Source organism: Strix aluco, chromosome 3 (assembly GCF_031877795.1).
Source record: "Strix aluco isolate bStrAlu1 chromosome 3, bStrAlu1.hap1, whole genome shotgun sequence".
NCBI lineage: Eukaryota > Metazoa > Chordata > Aves > Strigiformes > Strigidae > Strix > Strix aluco.
The window spans coordinates 24,828,501-24,845,725 of NC_133933.1; the positions used below are offsets into that span (position 1 = coordinate 24,828,501).

At 58.4% G+C, this 17,225-nt stretch overlaps 2 protein-coding genes and 2 long non-coding RNA genes across 4 annotated transcripts; all 4 read right to left on the minus strand.

Moving 5' to 3' along the window:
* Positions 1-719: 719 nt before the first annotated feature.
* On the minus strand, positions 720-1,541 carry LOC141921700 (uncharacterized). The gene is made up of 3 exons (XR_012622738.1): positions 1,518-1,541; positions 1,273-1,431; positions 720-913 (listed from the first exon to the last, which is right to left on the minus strand). It is a non-coding gene; the product is annotated as an uncharacterized LOC141921700 (long non-coding RNA).
* Positions 1,542-1,989: 448 nt separating this feature from the next.
* LOC141921595 (T-cell activation Rho GTPase-activating protein-like) lies at positions 1,990-4,619 on the minus strand. The gene is made up of 6 exons (XM_074820519.1): positions 4,593-4,619; positions 3,758-3,844; positions 3,369-3,530; positions 3,175-3,284; positions 2,618-2,813; positions 1,990-2,001 (listed from the first exon to the last, which is right to left on the minus strand). The coding sequence occupies exons 1-6, from the start codon at positions 4,617-4,619 to the stop codon at positions 1,990-1,992; spliced, it is 594 nt and encodes a 197-aa protein (XP_074676620.1).
* A 7,614-nt stretch (positions 4,620-12,233) lies between these two features.
* LOC141921701 (uncharacterized) lies at positions 12,234-13,887 on the minus strand. The gene is made up of 3 exons (XR_012622739.1): positions 13,864-13,887; positions 13,619-13,777; positions 12,234-13,259 (listed from the first exon to the last, which is right to left on the minus strand). It is a non-coding gene; the product is annotated as an uncharacterized LOC141921701 (long non-coding RNA).
* A 448-nt stretch (positions 13,888-14,335) lies between these two features.
* Positions 14,336-16,960, minus strand: LOC141921596 (T-cell activation Rho GTPase-activating protein-like). The gene is made up of 6 exons (XM_074820520.1): positions 16,934-16,960; positions 16,104-16,190; positions 15,715-15,876; positions 15,521-15,630; positions 14,964-15,159; positions 14,336-14,347 (listed from the first exon to the last, which is right to left on the minus strand). The coding sequence occupies exons 1-6, from the start codon at positions 16,958-16,960 to the stop codon at positions 14,336-14,338; spliced, it is 594 nt and encodes a 197-aa protein (XP_074676621.1).
* Positions 16,961-17,225: the final 265 nt, after the last annotated feature.

Consider the following 17,225-nt stretch of genomic DNA (forward strand, 5'->3'; position numbering starts at 1 on the left):
ATCTTTCATTAATGACCATACACATATCGTTAATGACTACATACTAAGTTAGCAGCTTTGGCTCGGGGCCTGTTGTTCAGGCTTCAACACTTCAACACTGTAGCGCTTTTTACATCAGGATAGGCGGTTTGTTATAACCTAGTACAATACCTACTAGCACAATGGTTATCAGGTACAAAATATACAGGATTCCTCTATAGGTCAACTCTGGCTTGGGCCTATTGTCCAAGCCTTAGCACTTCAGCCCGGTGGTTAATGCTTTAAGGGCAGTTCAGCACGTTGGGAAAAGGGATGGAAGACTACTCTTGTGGACGCTGTCTGGACTGGGCTAGGCTGGGGTTGGAGAGCCTGGGAGGGTCTCCGCGGTCCCAGCTTTCCCGCAGTGCTGACTGTGGTGGCTGCTGCCTGTTCTTTCCTGCAGTGCTGACTGCACCCACCAGCTGAAAAAGCCCCTGGTAGAGGGGCAGGGAGAAGCTCTTCTCCAGAGATTTGCCAGAAACTCTCCAGAGCATCCCTTTTCCCCCCATGAGGATGCTCTGTGTGACAAGGGAAGGTGCCCATTAGTCCACAGTCCTGAGCAATCCGGTCTAGGTGACCCTGCTTGAGCAGGCAGGTTGGACCAGAGGACCTCCACAGGTCCCTCCCAGCCTCAGCGGTTCTATGTGATGCTGTGCTTTGGTTTGACGCCTCAAGCACCCGAACTCAGCCCCGATGCCTGCTGGAAAGGATTCTGGCGCAAGGGATGATCCCAAACTCTTCCACAAGGATGCGTGCGTCACAAAACAACTTCTACCTCGTCCAGAATATCGTATGGCACACACATTCAGAAGAGACAAAATGTCCTTTTATTGTGGACATTAACTGCAGGAGCCCAGGAGTCACAGGGCTTCAGGTGGCAACAGGAAATCAGCACCTACAACGACAGAGCCAGAAAGCACTGGTAAAGCACAAAGGCAGGAACAGGCATGGCTTGGTTCCCCTTTCTTTGGGAAACAGGAATTGTTGATATCCCAGAAGAGAGCTACTGCTGGCATTGGCTCTGGGGTGGCTCTGGCCCCTTATCCCCATGGGTAATGCCCTTACAGACCTGCGCATATGCAGAGGTGCAGAGTGCCCCCGTGCCACACAGCAGGGCTCCCCTGGGGAGCTGCCACGGGGTTATTTCCAAACCCTGCATAGCACCATCCCCTCGCCGTCCCTTGCCAGAGAGTTGGACTGACTTAGAGCAGTGTGGAGAGTTGGCAAAGATGGGCAGCAGAGCCTGGTACGTACCTGGGGCTTCCTGATCTTTTGCACCTCCCTGCTTTTTTTGCAGTCCCCATCTTCTTCTTTCTTCTCTTCTTCGCCTGGTGGGGTTCCGTCTCTTCTGCCCAGGCCTCTTCTCTCTTTCTTTTCCTTTGGCTGGCGCTCTCCTGGCGGGAGCCTGCAAACCTTTCCATCCCACAGCATGATTAGATAGGTAAAGCCAGGATCAGTTGGAATCAGTTCTTGATTTAACCAAAGCTGACTCATTTTACCTTCTTTGCTCTGAGAGGCTCTTTGGTTCCTCTGTGCATCCCAGGGCCTCTACCGTGGTCTCGGGGGTGGTTGGAGACGGAGCAATGCGTGCCTAAAACAGAAAGGTCGTCATTAGCAGGTGGCAAGGGATGCCCTGAAGTAGTAAGCAACTGCTTGGCACGTTGCTGCCTTAGCTCTACAGAGGAGATCCCTTTGGCCGGTTTGCATTAGCCCTTTCTCCCAAGGATCTCACTCTGGAACACAGGGTTCACGTGGGGGTGTGACAGTTCATTTGTGGGGCCATTCAGCAGAGAGCCTGCGATCCCCTGCCGGGCAAGAGAAGGCTGGCCCACTTCCTTCTGCCAGAATTTCTTCCGCCCTCCCAAGTTTTACTTACAGCGTGTTATTCCGGGGTGGGGGGAAATAAAATGCAAAGCCACAAGAGATCGAATGCCAGGAAGAGGCACAGCAGCTGCTTGGACCCAACAGGAACTACCCTCCTACCTAAGACACATTGTCGCAGCGCTCGTGGAGCTGCCATACCTCCGCCGATTCTGCTCCCACCACCGCATCTCCCCCTGCTGCTCTCTGGAGGATGAGCAGAGAGGCTGGTGCATCCAGGAAGGCTTTTGCCTGGTGCTCCACGTCTGCTTCGCCTGCCGGGCCATGCTCCTTTCCCAAAGGCAGCTCTGGAAAGCAAAAGCGTGTGCAGCAAAGTGACTTGTTGGAAGTGGACAACAGCTAAAGCAAAACCCACACCAAGCCCTACCCCCGCTGTCTGCTCAGGCTGTGACAGCCCTCAGTCCCTCCTCCTACCCGTGCATCTGCCCATGGGCTCTGGTGACATCTGGACAGCCATCTCCTCCCCCAGGATGTCACTGCCGTTCTCAATGAGAAATTCCACCAGCAGCTTCACCTGCACACATCAAAGCCTTGGTTTCAGCGCAGGTGTCTGAAAATGTGCCAAGCAGCCTTTCCTGCTCCTGACCCTTGCTTCTGCACAGAAGGCTGTGGCTGTGGGGCTGCTCTTCCAGGCAGCCACTCCACCATCATTTACTCAAGAGAGGAGCAAGCTCTGACAGTCCAGGCAGGCTGCAGGCAGCCGGTCAATACAGCGTACCTTCTCGGTCACCTCCAGCATGGCCTCGAGCGGGAGCAGGTCCTCGTCGGGTGGGCCCAGCAGGTTTGGCCCCAGGCAGATGGCCAGGTTGCTGGCGGTCATTCTGCTGGTGGACACGTGGTGGCCAATGCTCTGCAGCAGCGAGATCAGGCGCTGGAGGAGGAGGAGATGGGCTGCAGGCAACTTCTCGGCCACCCTGAGGGAGCAGGAACACAACGTTATGGAAGCAGATGCTGCCCACAGCTGCCCCTGAAGCTTGCACAAGGGCAGGTGGGAGCCAGTGTCTGTGTTGTGCCACTTTCCAGGTGCTCTCAGGCAGTGATCAGGGCTCCTGTGCTTCAGGAAGAAAACACACTGCTGCTTCCCAGCTCCTGGTTTCACCCAAGCCCACGCAAGGGAAGGCTCCCTGCCCACGCCCTTTCCCCCGAAATGCAACCCCAGCCCAGCAAATGCGAGCTGCCAGAAAGTGCAACCTGCTAAGGAGCCCGTCCCTTTTCAGGCAAGTCCCAGGACTCTGCCACTCCCTACTCAACAGGCAGGCTGCTGGCCACACTCACACTTTCAGCGCTTCCACCCTGGCCTCCTTGCTTGGCCTCTCCATGGCCTGCATCCAGTCCTCGTAGAGGCCGACAACGAGCAGCTTGCCTGGGATGCTGCGGAGAAAGTCCTGCAAGGCCAAGGGCTTCAGGTGAGCCTTTGAAGGTTCCAGGCCAGCCAGGAGCTCTTCCAGCTGCAGGGCAGAAGCGCTCACCTTCAGGACGGCAGCCAGCAGGATGACAGGCTGGTTTGCCAGGTCCACATCTGCGCCGCGGTCGAGGTCCTCCTTCAGCTTCTGGAGCGCCGTCCCCCTGTCGGATCTGCGGAAGATCCCCTCCGTCGACGGTCCTCGCTGGTGCAGGATGTCCACGAGCTCCTGCGGGAGACGCAGGAGAACAGCTGCTTGGCTGAAGAAACAAGTGACGGCAGAGGCCAGAGCTCTGCCCCAGGCTGGGCTCCGCCCCCCCCGCAAAGGGTCTGGCGCCAGAAGCGGTGGCCGTGGGTGAAAAGCCCCGTGCCCCAGCCACCCCCGCAGCCGCTGGGGACAGTGGCTCTGGAGCAGCCGCAGGGAGGGCTGGGGCTTCCCTGTCCAGGCTGGCCTACCTGGATGGGCCGGGGCAGCGTGCCGGCCTCCCCGCAGAGCGCTGCCAGGGGCTGCCCAAAGAGCGCCCTGCTGCAGTCGGAGCCCGCCTGCCCTGGCGCCGGGGCAGCGGACGGGCTCCGCCGCAGCGCAAACGGCCAGGGCAGCCCCCTCCTCTTCCTGCTGGTGCGGCCGCCGCTCCCTCCCGCTGCAAAGGGAAAGAGAGCAAGAGCCCGTCAGTGGGAACCGCCAGGCCAGCGCTCCCGGAGCCTGCCCTGCCCTGCCCTGCCCTGCCCTGCCTGCAGCGCGGTGCTGAGCCGTGCGGCGGGACGGGACGGGACGGGCAGGGAGCCGGCAGCTGGAACCAGGGCTCTGGCTCAGCGGCTCCGGCTCGCAGTCTCCTGAGAGTCGGCGGCACAGCGGGACAGCCCCGCCCAGCCCTCGCCCTGCCCTCCCCCAGGCCGCGAGCCGCAGCAGAGGGAGGCTCCCTGTCCCGCAGAATCACGTCCGGCGGCCGCTGCCCAGCGGGTGTCCTTGCTCGTCCGGGTGACATCCGTCCTCCCTTGGGGTGCCCAACCTGCGGGGTGACACTCAGGGAACAAGGGAGCACGGCTCCTCCCGGCTCTGGCCGCGGAGCAGGGACCCATCTGCCCGGCTCTGGGGACAGAGCTCAGGCAGGCAGCACCTCGAGTGCTCAGCACTGTCGAAGGGTCCCGAGCGCTCAGCTCTCTCCTGCTGCAGCGTGATGCGCACCGATTTCCTCTGGCCAAAGGGCAGCAGCAACAGCATCCTCAGTTGTGCAGACGTGCCGGTCCAGGAGAAAAGAAGGCCCTCCCTGCCCTTCGTCCCCAAACTCACCTGGTGAGCGGCAAAGTCCGCCTTCATTGGTAGGTGGGGCTGTTGGATGCCCTTGCTTGGGATCAGCCTGCAAGAACCAGGACCCTCTGCCCTCCTGGGCTCTCTGCCTCACGCGGCAGGTTTCCTCCCAGCACCACCAGCGGGGACATGCGGCGTTCCTGGTGGCTCCCCAACGCTCTTTGCACCCGGGGTGGCACCGCAGGACCCTCCCTCCCCCCTGCACAGGCTCACCCCACTCGCCGCACAGCCCTGGCACCCCGGCACAGCCAGAGGCGGGTGAAAGGCAGCCGTTCTCACCTCTGCCTGGTCCTCCAGCAGCCTCTCCAGGCTCTTCTTGGCGCTGAATGTCTTCCACTGGGCAGGAGAGAAAGAGTGGAAGGAGGTGAGCAGCGACGCCTCTGCTGCTCGGCTGGAGGGCCAGCGCTCGGGGACAGCGGCCAGACGAGAGAGACACTTACGGCGTGGCGTCGGCTCAGCTCCTTCTGCAGGAGTTTGATGGACGGGATGTTGGTTACTCGGGCTCCCGTGGCTCCTTCGGGTGTCCTGTCACCGGGAAAGGACAGGGAGAGAGCTGGCTGAGCCCCAAGCCACCTCTTCTCCCTTGTCAGGCAGCTCTGCCTGAGAGCTGCCCGCAGCCACAGCGGCAGCTCTCCCCATCTGGGGAGCTGTGTTCCCCCATCCGGCCACGCCTGAAGCACCCCCCTAGCTTACCCCAGCAGCTTGCCCAGCCACAGCTGCTTCAGTGCCCGGGAGCTGCAGAAAGAGAGGAGAACCAGCGTCAGGCCCCGCTGCCCCCCAGCCCCTGGGCCCCTGCACAGCCTTGCCCCTTGGGAAGGGCTGAGGGGCAGCACGAGGCCCCGTGGGGCAGGACAGGGGTGCTGCCCAAGCCCTGGCTCCCTGTGTCCTGCCAGAGCAGCTGCCCCTGCCCTTGCCTTCTGGGGACCAAAAGGTGACCAGGGGATGCAGGATGTGGAAACGCACCCCCATCCCTCCCTGCCGGCGTGCAGCCCGCTCCCTGTCCAGGCTCTGCACGGAGGGCAGAGGCCATTCACAGGGTGGCGTGGGCACGGTTGGGACCCTCTCCTGCCCGGCTGTGGGACGTGGCACCATGACTCACCCGAAAGTGGCAACACAGGTGCCGCTGGGCCAGATGAAGATGATGGAGGTCCTGTCGTCGTCGCTGCCTTCCTCCTCCTCTTCCTCTTTGACGTCCCCCGCCGCCTCCTTCCCGCTGCTCAGCACCCACAGCTGGTCCAGGGCCAGGCGGAGCTGTGGGCGCAGGGTGGTGCCACGTCTGCGGAGAAGAGAGACAGGCAGTGAGCTGGAGGTGGCCGCCTTGGGGTGCCCCCGGGCAGAGCCCTGCCCCCCACCTGCCCCTGTGTGGTGGTTTAGGCCCTGCCGGGACCCGAGAGGACATTGCCACTGCCCCTCCCCTACCCTCCGACCGGAACGGGGCAGGGAGTGAAATACAAACCCCGGGGCTGAGATAAGGAGAGGTTTAATACAGCAGTGCAACAGCAACAAACCGAACAACAAGAACGATAACAATAGCAATAACAGTAATAACAATAAACAGAACAAGGGATATACTGATACAGCAGCGAGGAGAGCGACCCCACACCACGCGTTTACCGACTGAGTAATCCCACACCACTGAGGGATCTTCTGAGAGGCCGGGTAAGGGAGACAATTGCTCAACCTCCTCCAGGGCAGCTATACCAAAGGCCCACCAGTACTCTCTTGGGTCTTTAAAGTACCCTCTCCTCAGGTAATCTGTACCTAGGATGCACGGGGCATCTGGGCCAGTCACAATGGGGTGCTTATGCCAGTCCTTCCCAGTTAAGCTTACTTCAGCTTCTAATAGGGTCAGCTGTTGGGATCCCCCTGTCACTCCGGAGATGCAGATGGGTTCAACCCCACTGTAGTTTGATGGCATCAGGGTGCACTGTGCGCCAGTATCTACCAAGGCCTTATATGCTTGTACGTCTGATGTGCCAGGCCATCGGATCCACACCGTCCAGTAAATCCGATTATCCCTTTCCTCCACCTGGCTGGAGGCAGGGCCCCTCTAATCCTGCTCACCATCACTCACTTGTTCTAAGAGTGACTCCTGCAAGAATGACTCACTTGTCCCCTCAAGAAGGTCAAGCATAACGTTGGCCATTCTATTCTGTCTGGGGGATTTCCGACTGGACACTGGAGCTGCGTCTCTCTTGGAAGACTCCCCTTTCATGGTGGCTTTCCCTTTCAGGTGCTGTACTTGTGCAGCTAGGGCGGGAGTGGGCTGTCCATCCCACCTCCTCACGTTTTCTCCATGGTCGCAGAGGAAGAATCACAGGGTACCCCGTGCTGTGTCCCTTCCACTGCCCTTCTCTTGGGTGGGGAAGTGCCTGCTTCTAATGGCTGAGACATCGGCCCGTGCAGGTGGAATGTAGGACGTGTCCTCTTCCACTTTCTGGAGCCTCTGAGGCAGTTCCCTTACAGCTGAAACCCAGGCATGTTGGGAGGAAGGGAGATTTCCCTCATATTGCCGGAGCTGGCCAGCCACTTCGTCCACTGTCTGAGTGTGGGTGTCTCGCCACCAGGACGCTACTGCCAGTGCTTTGGAATGTGCCTCTGGTGCACTTTGCAGGAACTTCTGCCACATCAGCTGTGTGCAAGGGACCTGATCTGGATCCATGGGCCATCATTGAGATCACCATAAACCATGTCAAACACAGCCAATTCCCTGAGGTTCTGAATGCCTTTCTCCGTGTTGGTCCACTTGCCTAACCGACATAGAACATCATCCTTGTAGGGGCACCTCTCCCTTACACTGAGCAGGAGTCGCCTCCAAAGGCTGAGGGTTTGAGCCTGTTTCCCTATGGCCTTGTCAATACCAGCCTCCCTGGCTAAAGATCCCAGCTGCTTGGCCTCTCTCCCCTCCAATTCCAAAACACCAGCTCCACTATCCCAGCATCGGAGCAGCCAGGTGCAAATTTGCTCGCCTGGAAGGCGTCTGAAATCCTTCCGCATATCTCGCAACTCACTGAGGGATAGAGATCGGATGGTTACCTCCGGCTCTTCCTCCTGCTCTCGTGATGGGCCTGGTTCATCATCACCCTGTGCACTGCGAGGGGATTTTTTGGTATATTTGGTTTTCCGTGTCGGGGCGACTCATACTGGCACTGCCTGTCCCCCTGGCCCAGCTGCTGTGCTGGTGGAGGCGACTGGTACTGGCACTGCCTGTCCCCCTGGCCCAGCTGCTGTACCAGCAGGTTCACTTTCAGATCCTGCAGCCCTTTCTCCCCCTTGAGGGCAGTGATCAGTGTTAAAGATGACACGGTAGGCATGGGCAAGCCCCCAGCACATCGCAACGAGTTGTGTCTCCCGGGGTTTGTCACATTGGCAACACACCTTTTCCAAACACTCCACCAGTTTATCAGGACTCTGCACTTGTTTGGGAGCGAGATCCCAAAGCACTGGGGGTGACCACTGACTCAGGCACTTGCCCATCTTTTCCCACACACCTTGCCATTTATAACTATCTGCCCTCGGGGCAGGTTTCCGGGTGGTGCCATTATTGGAGAAGTACCGCATGGCCCAAAACAAGATCTGGCAGACATTCAGAAAGCGCTGTGCCGCAAACACACTGGCCTGGGTGCTCCAAGGATAGCTAAAACTCTCAAAAACCGAGAGCATCTCTTCCCCTGGCTCACCCACAGAGGCGGTGAGACCCCTAACGAAAGCCCAGGCAGCAAACAGCTACCGGTTCACCCGCACAAGCAGTGATGCAAGCACATTATAAGCAGTCAGTAGCCAGTATAGCAAAATAAAACCCTTGACACATTTTCCACCGATAACAAACGCCAGCACTGGGAACACACAGGGGATATAAGGATTAATCCAGCCCCACCACGCAAGCAAGTTGGCCAGCACTGCAAATGTTCCTTATCAAACAAATACGAATAAAACCAGAAAAATGGCACCTAACAGATGGCTCTCACACACCTTCTCCTTGTGTCCTTATCTCAACCCTCTCGTGCCACACGTTGGGCACCAAAAAGGCTGTGGTGGTTTAGGCCCCGCCGGGACCCGAGACCACGCTGCCGCTGCCCCTCCCCCACCCTCCGACCAGAACGGGGCAGGGAGTGAAATACAGACCCCGGGGCTGAGATAAGGAGAGGTTTGATACAACAGTGCAACAGCAACAAACCGAACAACAAGAACGATAGCAATAGCAATAACAGTAATAACAATAAACAGAACAAGGGATATACAGATACAGCAGTGAGGGAAGCGACCCCACCCCACGCGTTTACCAATCTTCCCGCGCTTGGGCGCCCGGACCTGACGTCAGCATGGTATTGAATAACCCGGCTAGAGCTCCCTCCCCACTGCTGGGGAAACTTAACCCTATCCTGGCTAAACCAGGACACCTTGGGATGGACATTGGTGCATCCAGCACCAAGGCCCCAGGGCCTGGGGCTGGTGCCAGAGTGTCCCTGGCCTGGTGGCAGGGCCAGGGATGGGGGAAAGGCAGTGGGGCTCTGAGGGTCTTACCGCAACTTGGCGATGACCAGTTCCTCCTGGAGGAGGAGAAGGCGCCTCTCGCTCCTCCTGTGGCCCCGGGTCAGCCACACATCTGTGCTCAGCACCGCCTCAGCGTCGGTGAGAGCCTCCCTGCGGAGCAGAGAGCGGCGGGCATGAGAAAGGCTGCAGCTGCGAGGCCCGGCCGTGCCCACCCATCCCTGAGCCGCAGGGGGGATCCTACCTGGAGTGCCAGCAGCAGTTGGCCTGGCCCATCCTGCCCGGGACAGGAGGACCCTCGCTCTGCACCGCTCTGGGATGCGGCCCAGCCGGCGACAGCGAGGATGGCAAGTGAGGTGCAGGTGCCGGGGAGTGCTGCTCGGCCAGAGCCTGCCTCCTGCCGGCGCTGCTCGGTGCCAGCAGAGCCCCCTGCTGCCGGCTCTGGTGGCTGCTGGCTCCAAAATGGCCGCCGCTGGGAGGCCAACGGAAAGTGGGCGGGGCCTCGTGCCGGGGGTGCTCTCCAGCGTGGCCCTGGCTGTCTTGCGCTGGGGAGCCCAGAGCAGGACAGAGCAGAGGGGAAGCACCCCCTCCCTCCGCCTGCTGCCAGTGGTTTGCCTGCTGCAGCCCGGGATGCACTTAGCCCCCGTTGCCCCAGGGGTACTTTGCTGGCTCCAAGTTGCTCAACTTCGGGTCCACCATGACCCCAGGGCTCTGCACAGCTGCTTGCCAGCTGGGTCTCCCCCAGCACATACGGCTCCAAAGGCTTCTTCCTGCCCAGGTCCAGCACTTTGCTCTTCCCTCTTCCCCTTCTTCAACGACAGCAGGCACCTGGCAGCCCCTTTCTCCAGCCTGTCAAGGGCCCTCTGCTTGGCAACACAACTCCCGGCTGCAGGAGCCTCTCCTCCCGGTCGTGTGCCTTCTGCAAGCTGTCTGAGGGTGCGCTCTGCCCCGTCATCCGCATCACTGAATGTGGACAGGACGCGCATCATGCGGCGCAGGGCTTTCTCACAGAATGATCAGAAATTGAGGGGGAAGATCCACTTTTCTGTGTGTGTGTGTGTATTACAAATATGGTGCTTCTCCCTGTCATCCCTTGAAGCCAATTAAAGGTGTACAGGCTCTCTCGTTTTCCATTGGAATGTCACACCCCTTGGTAGTACTGACCTTACGTGTAACGTTGCATCAGGCTGTACTCTCGCCTAGACTGTTGGATAGTAGGTAGCCTAGAGTAGTAGAGAGCAGATGATCTGCATTAATGGTGCTAACGCCAGTGACGGGAGGTTGCATCTAGCTGTTCAGCCAAAGGGTAAAAATCAGAGGTGTCTGTTGAACTCAGTGGGCAATTGACTGAATTCAGCACGTTCAAAAAAGAAAAGCTACAGGAGGAAGGCATATTCTATCCTGACTGCTACAATGCATGTTTTAGGAGGTATGAAGATAAACCCTCCATGCCCCTCCGCCCACCCCCTTCCAAGAGAAAGGACTAGAGAAAAAAGATGCAACTTCTAGAGCAATGGGGCTTTTAATAGGCAAGTAAATTTCCCCGTATCATGCCCATTCAATGAGCTACTTTGTCTGACACTCTGCCTTACTCGGTACCAGCATAAGACTCTTCCCGGAAGAATTAGACAAACCAAAAAATTGCTCTACAGCCAGTTGCCTCTGTTACGCTATGGAAGATGCAGAATTCCTCTCTGATCCACAACTTTCCACCTACAACCAAAACCGTAGTGAAGTTTTCCTCCATTTCAAATGGGCGCTGATGGCTCTTCCCCAGGGAAAGCCTCTGTCACTCTGTGGGCATAGCTGCTCATAGGCAAGGCAAGCCCCGAGCCTCACGCACCATCCGAGGCCACCACCGTCCTCCTGTAGCCGTGAGCAAGAGCTCAAACTCCTTTTCTGCTGCAGGAGAAGAGTTGTTAATAGAAGCGGATGCACGAGGCACGGTCAGTTCCAGAACAGTCACAGCTGTTCAAAGCCTTCCGTGCCCTGGGTTGGTGGTTGTCAGGACCAGCTCCTGCGTCAGCTTGCACCGAGGCTGGCGACAGCTGTGTTTCATGCAGGTAACTCAGGTTTAACCCTTTGTCCCCTGAGCATCCGCACAGCTCCAGCAGCACAGAAAGTCACAGTGGGCCGCGCTGGAGCAAGCTGCTCCGCTGGACTTGTGGCAAGTGTTGCGTCTGCATCCCTGCCCTTCTGTTCTCCCTGTAGGGTCCTGGTCAATACAACAAGCTGCTCTCCCTGGAAATGACCATCGTGGCGAAAGACAGACTCCACTGTGAGCCATGACCTTCACCCACCGAGCAGCCAGCACAGCCAGGGACACGTCTGTGCGAAAGGCCCTCCCCGTGGCAAAAAGGGGATCCATAGTCAGCTTTGGATGGCGTGTGTCTGGTGGAACTGTTGATACTGCGCGATGCCTTGATTAAAATAGGAGCGATGAAGAGAGTTCAAAACCTGCCCTTTTGAGGAAAAATGCAGGAAATCAGAGTCTTTGCAGGAAGAATGCAGGAAACCGGCATCTTTTGGCTATTTTACACTCCAACCAGAAAGATTGTGGGCCCGTGCTTTGCTGATTAGGGATACCAATTAAACTCAGACACCAGAGTGAAAAGAGCAGGCATATTTTACTGGAAATAGCTAAATAACAGAATAATACAGAAAACATACAGTACGAAAAGACACAATAGCGCACTTAAACAAATAGGAAAATACAGGGTCATGCATCAAATCATTACTACCTGAGAGAGAGAATAGGGATTAAGAAAGATCCATCACCACTTGCATACTTTACCATCATCCGGATCCGCAGTGGCTGGGCAGCCCCGGTTACAGCGAGGATTTGGAGAGCCTTTCCCGGCAAGTAGGAAATCCTACGCGGTGCGTCCACCCGTAGGTGAGGCTTCCAAAGTCGCTGTGAGCGGGTCCAGCCTTATATAGCCCAAAATCAGCAAGCCAGAATAGCTGGCACCTCTGTTTTGAGCGGAACGTCTGGTTTCACTCTCACATTAGATTCCCCCGGAGCCTGGCCAGGGCTCAAGGGAGAAGCTAAGGGAGTTTCCCTGCTTATCTAATTTATTTATGTTCTTTTTAGAACAAGGCCACACGTCTGGTCCCAAGGCCGGACAGCAGGCTTCATGGCCTTGTTAACTTACCTCTATGCCAAGAAGAAGAAAGATACATTCAGGATAGACATGTTTCCATTACATTCATCATCAGTCAGGAGTCTATGATATCTAAGCTACATCTTTCATTAATGACCATACACATATCGTTAATGACTACATACTAAGTTAGCAGCTTTGGCTCGGGGCCTGTTGTTCAGGCTTCAACACTTCAACACTGTAGCGCTTTTTACATCAGGATAGGCGGTTTGTTATAACCTAGTACAATACCTACTAGCACAATGGTTATCAGGTACAAAATATACAGGATTCCTCTATAGGTCAACTCTGGCTTGGGCCTATTGTCCAAGCCTTAGCACTTCAGCCCGGTGGTTAATGCTTTAAGGGCAGTTCAGCACGTTGGGAAAAGGGATGGAAGACCACTCTTGTGGACGCTGTCTGGACTGGGCTAGGCTGGGGTTGGAGAGCCTGGGAGGGTCTCCGCGGTCCCAGCTTTCCCGCAGTGCTGACTGTGGTGGCTGCTGCCTGTTCTTTCCTGCAGTGCTGACTGCACCCACCAGCTGAAAAAGCCCCTGGTAGAGGGGCAGGGAGAAGCTCTTCTCCAGAGATTTGCCAGAAACTCTCCAGAGCATCCCTTTTCCCCCCATGAGGATGCTCTGTGTGACAAGGGAAGGTGCCCATTAGTCCACAGTCCTGAGCAATCCGGTCTAGGTGACCCTGCTTGAGCAGGCAGGTTGGACCAGAGGACCTCCACAGGTCCCTCCCAGCCTCAGCGGTTCTATGTGATGCTGTGCTTTGGTTTGACGCCTCAAGCACCTGAACTCAGCCCCGATGCCTGCTGGAAAGGATTCTGGCGCAAGGGATGATCCCAAACTCTTCCACAAGGATGCGTGCGTCACAAAACAACTTCTACCTCGTCCAGAATATCGTATGGCACACACATTCAGAAGAGACAAAATGTCCTTTTATTGTGGACATTAACTGCAGGAGCCCAGGAGTCACAGGGCTTCAGGTGGCAACAGGAAATCAGCACCTACAACGACAGAGCCAGAAAGCACTGGTAAAGCACAAAGGCAGGAACAGGCATGGCTTGGTTCCCCTTTCTTTGGGAAACAGGAATTGTTGATATCCCAGAAGAGAGCTACTGCTGGCATTGGCTCTGGGGTGGCTCTGGCCCCTTATCCCCATGGGTAATGCCCTTACAGACCTGCGCATATGCAGAGGTGCAGAGTGCCCCCGTGCCACACAGCAGGGCTCCCCTGGGGAGCTGCCACGGGGTTATTTCCAAACCCTGCATAGCACCATCCCCTCGCCGTCCCTTGCCAGAGAGTTGGACTGACTTAGAGCAGTGTGGAGAGTTGGCAAAGATGGGCAGCAGAGCCTGGTACGTACCTGGGGCTTCCTGATCTTTTGCACCTCCCTGCTTTTTTTGCAGTCCCCATCTTCTTCTTTCTTCTCTTCTTCGCCTGGTGGGGTTCCGTCTCTTCTGCCCAGGCCTCTTCTCTCTTTCTTTTCCTTTGGCTGGCGCTCTCCTGGCGGGAGCCTGCAAACCTTTCCATCCCACAGCATGATTAGATAGGTAAAGCCAGGATCAGTTGGAATCAGTTCTTGATTTAACCAAAGCTGACTCATTTTACCTTCTTTGCTCTGAGAGGCTCTTTGGTTCCTCTGTGCATCCCAGGGCCTCTACCGTGGTCTCGGGGGTGGTTGGAGACGGAGCAATGCGTGCCTAAAACAGAAAGGTCGTCATTAGCAGGTGGCAAGGGATGCCCTGAAGTAGTAAGCAACTGCTTGGCACGTTGCTGCCTTAGCTCTACAGAGGAGATCCCTTTGGCCGGTTTGCATTAGCCCTTTCTCCCAAGGATCTCACTCTGGAACACAGGGTTCACGTGGGGGTGTGACAGTTCATTTGTGGGGCCATTCAGCAGAGAGCCTGCGATCCCCTGCCGGGCAAGAGAAGGCTGGCCCACTTCCTTCTGCCAGAATTTCTTCCGCCCTCCCAAGTTTTACTTACAGCGTGTTATTCCGGGGTGGGGGGAAATAAAATGCAAAGCCACAAGAGATCGAATGCCAGGAAGAGGCACAGCAGCTGCTTGGACCCAACAGGAACTACCCTCCTACCTAAGACACATTGTCGCAGCGCTCGTGGAGCTGCCATACCTCCGCCGATTCTGCTCCCACCACCGCATCTCCCCCTGCTGCTCTCTGGAGGATGAGCAGAGAGGCTGGTGCATCCAGGAAGGCTTTTGCCTGGTGCTCCACGTCTGCTTCGCCTGCCGGGCCATGCTCCTTTCCCAAAGGCAGCTCTGGAAAGCAAAAGCGTGTGCAGCAAAGTGACTTGTTGGAAGTGGACAACAGCTAAAGCAAAACCCACACCAAGCCCTACCCCCGCTGTCTGCTCAGGCTGTGACAGCCCTCAGTCCCTCCTCCTACCTGTGCATCTGCCCATGGGCTCTGGTGACATCTGGACAGCCATCTCCTCCCCCAGGATGTCACTGCCGTTCTCAATGAGAAATTCCACCAGCAGCTTCACCTGCACACATCAAAGCCTTGGTTTCAGCGCAGGTGTCTGAAAATGTGCCAAGCAGCCTTTCCTGCTCCTGACCCTTGCTTCTGCACAGAAGGCTGTGGCTGTGGGGCTGCTCTTCCAGGCAGCCACTCCGCCATCATTTACTCAAGAGAGGAGCAAGCTCTGACAGTCCAGGCAGGCTGCAGGCAGCCGGTCAATACAGCGTACCTTCTCGGTCACCTCCAGCATGGCCTCGAGCGGGAGCAGGTCCTCGTCGGGTGGGCCCAGCAGGTTTGGCCCCAGGCAGATGGCCAGGTTGCTGGCGGTCATTCTGCTGGTGGACACGTGGTGGCCAATGCTCTGCAGCAGCGAGATCAGGCGCTGGAGGAGGAGGAGATGGGCTGCAGGCAACTTCTCGGCCACCCTGAGGGAGCAGGAACACAACGTTATGGAAGCAGATGCTGCCCACAGCTGCCCCTGAAGCTTGCACAAGGGCAGGTGGGAGCCAGTGTCTGTGTTGTGCCACTTTCCAGGTGCTCTCAGGCAGTGATCAGGGCTCCTGTGCTTCAGGAAGAAAACACACTGCTGCTTCCCAGCTCCTGGTTTCACCCAAGCCCACGCAAGGGAAGGCTCCCTGCCCACGCCCTTTCCCCCGAAATGCAACCCCAGCCCAGCAAATGCGAGCTGCCAGAAAGTGCAACCTGCTAAGGAGCCCGTCCCTTTTCAGGCAAGTCCCAGGACTCTGCCACTCCCTACTCAACAGGCAGGCTGCTGGCCACACTCACACTTTCAGCGCTTCCACCCTGGCCTCCTTGCTTGGCCTCTCCATGGCCTGCATCCAGTCCTCGTAGAGGCCGACAACGAGCAGCTTGCCTGGGATGCTGCGGAGAAAGTCCTGCAAGGCCAAGGGCTTCAGGTGAGCCTTTGAAGGTTCCAGGCCAGCCAGGAGCTCTTCCAGCTGCAGGGCAGAAGCGCTCACCTTCAGGACGGCAGCCAGCAGGATGACAGGCTGGTTTGCCAGGTCCACATCTGCGCCGCGGTCGAGGTCCTCCTTCAGCTTCTGGAGCGCCGTCCCCCTGTCGGATCTGCGGAAGATCCCCTCCGTCGACGGTCCTCGCTGGTGCAGGATGTCCACGAGCTCCTGCGGGAGACGCAGGAGAACAGCTGCTTGGCTGAAGAAACAAGTGACGGCAGAGGCCAGAGCTCTGCCCCAGGCTGGGCTCCGCCCCCCCCGCAAAGGGTCTGGCGCCAGAAGCGGTGGCCGTGGGTGAAAAGCCCCGTGCCCCAGCCACCCCCGCAGCCGCTGGGGACAGTGGCTCTGGAGCAGCCGCAGGGAGGGCTGGGGCTTCCCTGTCCAGGCTGGCCTACCTGGATGGGCCGGGGCAGCGTGCCGGCCTCCCCGCAGAGCGCTGCCAGGGGCTGCCCAAAGAGCGCCCTGCTGCAGTCGGAGCCCGCCTGCCCTGGCGCCGGGGCAGCGGACGGGCTCCGCCGCAGCGCAAACGGCCAGGGCAGCCCCCTCCTCTTCCTGCTGGTGCGGCCGCCGCTCCCTCCCGCTGCAAAGGGAAAGAGAGCAAGAGCCCGTCAGTGGGAACCGCCAGGCCAGCGCTCCCGGAGCCTGCCCTGCCCTGCCCTGCCCTGCCTGCAGCGCGGTGCTGAGCCGTGCGGCGGGACGGGACGGGACGGGCAGGGAGCCGGCAGCTGGAACCAGGGCTCTGGCTCAGCGGCTCCGGCTCGCAGTCTCCTGAGAGTCGGCGGCACAGCGGGACAGCCCCGCCCAGCCCTCGCCCTGCCCTCCCCCAGGCCGCGAGCCGCAGCAGAGGGAGGCTCCCTGTCCCGCAGAATCACGTCCGGCGGCCGCTGCCCAGCGGGTGTCCTTGCTCGTCCGGGTGACATCCGTCCTCCCTTGGGGTGCCCAACCTGCGGGGTGACACTCAGGGAACAAGGGAGCACGGCTCCTCCCGGCTCTGGCCGCGGAGCAGGGACCCATCTGCCCGGCTCTGGGGACAGAGCTCAGGCAGGCAGCACCTCGAGTGCTCAGCACTGTCGAAGGGTCCCGAGCGCTCAGCTCTCTCCTGCTGCAGCGTGATGCGCACCGATTTCCTCTGGCCAAAGGGCAGCAGCAACAGCATCCTCAGTTGTGCAGACGTGCCGGTCCAGGAGAAAAGAAGGCCCTCCCTGCCCTTCGTCCCCAAACTCACCTGGTGAGCGGCAAAGTCCGCCTTCATTGGTAGGTGGGGCTGTTGGATGCCCTTGCTTGGGATCAGCCTGCAAGAACCAGGACCCTCTGCCCTCCTGGGCTCTCTGCCTCACGCGGCAGGTTTCCTCCCAGCACCACCAGCGGGGACATGCGGCGTTCCTGGTGGCTCCCCAACGCTCTTTGCACCCGGGGTGGCACCGCAGGACCCTCCCTCCCCCCTGCACAGGCTCACCCCACTCGCCGCACAGCCCTGGCACCCCGGCACAGCCAGAGGCGGGTGAAAGGCAGCCGTT

Bases quoted from the DNA above. Each gene is read 5' to 3' on its own strand.
- LOC141921595 (XM_074820519.1), bottom strand. From the start codon at position 4,619: ATGAAGGCGGACTTTGCCGCTCACCAG. The intron at 3,531-3,757 runs GTAGGCCAGCCT...CGTCTCCCGCAG, and splicing joins CGCTGCCCCGGCCCATCCAG to GAGCTCGTGGACATCCTGCA. The intron at 2,814-3,174 runs GTGAGTGTGGCC...CTGCTCCCTCAG, and splicing joins AGGGTGGAAGCGCTGAAAGT to GGTGGCCGAGAAGTTGCCTG.
- LOC141921596 (XM_074820520.1), bottom strand. From the start codon at position 16,960: ATGAAGGCGGACTTTGCCGCTCACCAG. The intron at 16,191-16,933 runs GTGAGTTTGGGG...GCGCCAGGGCAG, and splicing joins CGGACTTTGCCGCTCACCAG to GCGGGCTCCGACTGCAGCAG. The intron at 15,160-15,520 runs GTGAGTGTGGCC...CTGCTCCCTCAG, and splicing joins AGGGTGGAAGCGCTGAAAGT to GGTGGCCGAGAAGTTGCCTG.